The sequence below is a fragment of the Siphateles boraxobius genome, unplaced genomic scaffold (genome assembly GCF_051911475.1).
Source record: "Siphateles boraxobius isolate OS27281-9 unplaced genomic scaffold, OSU_SipBor_1 242, whole genome shotgun sequence".
NCBI lineage: Eukaryota > Metazoa > Chordata > Actinopteri > Cypriniformes > Leuciscidae > Siphateles > Siphateles boraxobius.
The window spans coordinates 357,501-362,500 of record NW_027508858.1 but is presented as its reverse complement, the minus strand read 5'-3'; the positions used below and the strand labels follow the sequence as shown (position 1 = coordinate 362,500).

The 5,000-nt window shown below is 40.8% G+C and overlaps 1 protein-coding gene across 1 annotated transcript in view; it reads left to right on the top strand.

Annotated features, from left to right (window-relative positions):
• The first annotated feature begins 4,119 nt into the window (after positions 1-4,119).
• The window catches only part of LOC143749363 (serum response factor-like), a 20,542-nt gene continuing 19,661 nt past the window's right edge, over positions 4,120-5,000 (top strand). Inside the window, exon 1 of the mRNA XM_077241890.1 lies at positions 4,120-4,333. Coding sequence (XP_077098005.1) covers positions 4,120-4,333 — 214 coding nt within the window. The remainder of the gene's footprint in view (positions 4,334-5,000) is intronic.

The window sequence follows — 5,000 nt, the reverse complement described above, 5'->3', positions numbered from 1 at the left end:
CACATGACATCATTCATCAGTCACACACATGACATCATTCATCAGTCACACACATGACATCATTCAACAGTCACACACATGACATCATTCATCAGTCACACACATGACATCATTCATCAGTCACACACATGACATCATTCAACAGTGATCTGATCATTCATCAGTCACACACATGACATCATTCATCAGTCACACACATGACATCATCAGTCACACACATTACATCATTCAACAGTCACACACATGACATCATTCATCAGTCACACACATGACATCATTCATCAGTCACACACATGACATCATTCAACAGTCACACACTCATGACATCATTCATCAATCACGCACATGACATAATTCATCAGTCACACACACATGACATCATTCATCAGTCACACATGACATCATTCATCAGTCACACACGTGACATCATTCAACAGTCACACACATGACATCATTCATCAGTCACACACATGACATCATTCATCAGTCACACACATGACATCATTCAACAGTGATCTGATCATTCATCAGTCACACACATGACATCATTCATCAGTCACACACATGACATCATCAGTCACACACATTACATCATTCAACAGTCACACACGTGACATCATTCAACAGTCACACACATGACATCATTCAACAGTCACACACATGACATCATTCAACAGTCACACACATGACATCATTCATCAGTCACACACATGACATAATTCATCAGTCACGCACATGACATCATTCATCAGTCACGCACATGACATCATTCAACAGTCACACACATGACATCATTCAACAGTCACACACATGACATCATTCAACAGTCACACACATGACATCATTCATCAGTCACACACATGACATCATTCAACAGTCACTCACACACATGACATCATTCATCAGTCACACACATGACATCATTCATCAGTCACACACACACATGACATCATTCATCAGTCACACACATGACATCATTCATCAGTCACACACATGACATCATTCAACAGTCACACACATGACATCATTCAACAGTCACACACATGACATCATTCAACAGTCACACACATGACATCATTCATCAGTCACACACATGACATCATTCAACAGTCACACACATGACATCATTCATCAGTCACACACATGACATCATTCATCAGTCACACACATGACATCATTCAACAGTGATCTGATCATTCATCAGTCACACACATGACATCATTCATCAGTCACACACATGACATCATTCAACAGTCACACACATGACATCATTCATCAGTCACGCACATGACATCATTCAACAGTCACACACATGACATCATTCATCAGTCACACACATGACATCATTCATCAGTCACACACATGACATCATTCATAAGTCACACACATGACATCATTCATAAGTCACACACATGACATCATTCATCAGTCACACACGTGACATCATTCATCAGTCACACACGTGACATCATTCAACAGTCACACACGTGACATCATTCAACAGTCACACACATGACATCATTCATCAGTCACACACATGACATCATTCATCAGTCACACACATGACATCATTCATCAGTCACACACATGACATCATTCATAAGTCACACACATGACATCATTCATCAGTCACACACATGACATCATTCATCAGTCACACACATGACATCATTCATCAATCACACACATGACATCATTCATCAGTCACACACATGACATCATTCATCAGTCACACACATGACATCATTCATAAGTCACACACATGACATCATTCAACAGTCACACACATGACATCATTCATCAGTCACACCAATGACATCATTCATCAGTCACACACATGACATCATTCATCAGTCACACACATGACATCATTCATCAATCACACACATGACATCATTCATCAGTCACACACATGACATCATTCATCAGTCACACACATGACATCATTCATAAGTCACACACATGACATCATTCATCAGTCACACACATGACATCATTCATCAGTCACACACATGACATCATTCATAAGTCACACACATGACATCATTCATCAGTCACACACATGACATCATTCATCAGTCACACACGTGACATCATTCAACAGTCACACACATGACATCATTCATCAGTCACACACATGACATCATTCATCAGTCACACACATGACATCATTCATCAGTCACACACATGACATCATTCATCAGTCACACACGTGACATCATTCAACAGTCACACACATGACATCATTCATCAGTCACACACATGACATCATTCATCAGTCACACACATGACATCATTCATCAGTCACACACATGACATCATTCATCAGTCACACACGTGACATCATTCATCAGTCACACACGTGACATCATTCAACAGTCACACACGTGACATCATTCATCAGTCACACACATGACATCATTCATCAGTCACACACATGACATCATTCATCAGTCACACACATGACATCATTCATCAGTCACACACGTGACATCATTCAACAGTCACACACGTGACATCATTCATCAGTCACACACGTGACATCATTCAACAGTCACACACGTGACATCATTCATCAGTCACACACATGACATCATTCATCAGTCACACACATGACATCATTCATAAGTCACACACATGACATCATTCATCAGTCACACACATGACATCATTCATCAGTCACACACATGACATCATTCATCAATCACACACATGACATCATTCATCAGTCACACACATGACATCATTCATCAGTCACACACATGACATCATTCATAAGTCACACACATGACATCATTCAACAGTCACACACATGACATCATTCATCAGTCACACCAATGACATCATTCATCAGTCACACACATGACATCATTCATCAGTCACACACATGACATCATTCATCAATCACACACATGACATCATTCATCAGTCACACACATGACATCATTCATCAGTCACACACATGACATCATTCATAAGTCACACACATGACATCATTCATCAGTCACACACATGACATCATTCATCAGTCACACACATGACATCATTCATAAGTCACACACATGACATCATTCATCAGTCACACACATGACATCATTCATCAGTCACACACGTGACATCATTCAACAGTCACACACATGACATCATTCATCAGTCACACACATGACATCATTCATCAGTCACACACATGACATCATTCATCAGTCACACACATGACATCATTCATCAGTCACACACGTGACATCATTCAACAGTCACACACATGACATCATTCATCAGTCACACACATGACATCATTCATCAGTCACACACATGACATCATTCATCAGTCACACACATGACATCATTCATAAGTCACACACATGACATCATTCATCAGTCACACACATGACATCATTCATCAGTCACACACATGACATCATTCATCAATCACACACATGACATCATTCATCAGTCACACACATGACATCATTCATCAGTCACACACATGACATCATTCATAAGTCACACACATGACATCATTCAACAGTCACACACATGACATCATTCATCAGTCACACCAATGACATCATTCATCAGTCACACACATGACATCATTCATCAGTCACACACATGACATCATTCATCAGTCACACACATGACATCATTCATCAGTCACACACATGACATCATTCAACAGTCACACAGACATCATTCATCGACATTCATGAAATTTAATTAAATTATCAATTAAATAAACGAAAGCAATGTTTGATTTTATTAATGTATTAGTAACTTAAATATCAAAAAATTAAGATTAGTTTCACATCAGTGTTTTTATTCTATCATGTGTTTATCGGCTGCTGAACTTTATCTCATGCTTTATAATAATTCAGATCAGTTCTGTTTGAGTAGCACTTACACACAATCAGCTTTACAGTAAATCATGATGCCTTCATGCCTTGCAGTCACAGTTTAGAGATAATAAACTGTAAATGTCCCTGTAAATCAAGACACTTTTACTGGAGAAGAAACATGTATTAAAATGAAGTGATTAAAAGAAGAACAAACGTCAGAAAGATGAGCTATCGAATCAGTGTCACGTGACTCCAGCGCTCCAGTGTTCACGGTGTCTCCCGAATGATCCCGCAGGAATCCCTGAAGCCGGCCTTCACCGTGGCCAGTGTGCCGGGCAGCACCGGCTCCTCCACCACCAGCATGCAGCTCAGCAGCGGCTCATCTTTCCCCATCACCAACTATCTGGCTCCCGGGAACGCCAACGGAGCGGTGCTGAAGAGTTCGGGAGCGTCCGGAGGAGTCATGCAGCTTCCCAGTGGATTCACCTTCATGTCAGGTGTGTGTGTGTGTGTGTGTGTGTGTGTGTGTGTGTGTGTGTGTGTGTGTGTGTCAGGGTCTGAGGACACTGCTCTTGTCACATTAATGTCGGCATGGAAGGGAAGTTACGCTCTTTCTCTTCTATTATGCCGTATATCTGAGTGAAACGCTTCTGGAACAAGAACAAGTGTGTGTGTGCGAGTGTGTGCATGTGAGAGTGTGTGAGTGTAAGAGTGTGATTGTGTGAGTGCATGCATGTGAGAGTGTATGTGTGTGAGTGTGTGTCGAGTCACCTTTATTTATATAGCACTTTTTACAACACAGTGAGTTTCAAAGCAGCTTTACAGAGATAACATGAAAATAATGCAACGAAGTTTGTTTCTAGAACAAAATAGCATCTCAGTCCAGCTTAAAGGGGGGGTGAAATGCTGTTTCATGCATAGTGAGTTTTTCACACTGTTAAAGAGTTGGATTCCCATGCTAAACATGGACAAAGTTTCAAAAATGAAGTTGTAAGTTTGATGGAGTAATTCTATTCCAAAAATACTCCTTCCGGTTTGTCACAAGTTTCGGAAAGTTTTTTTCGAATACGGGCCTGTGTGACGTCAGAGTCGCCGGAATTTCCTTATACGGGTCTTAAGGGCACTTCTCCCGGAAGGGCGCGCGCGCATCTGTAGCCTAGTGCG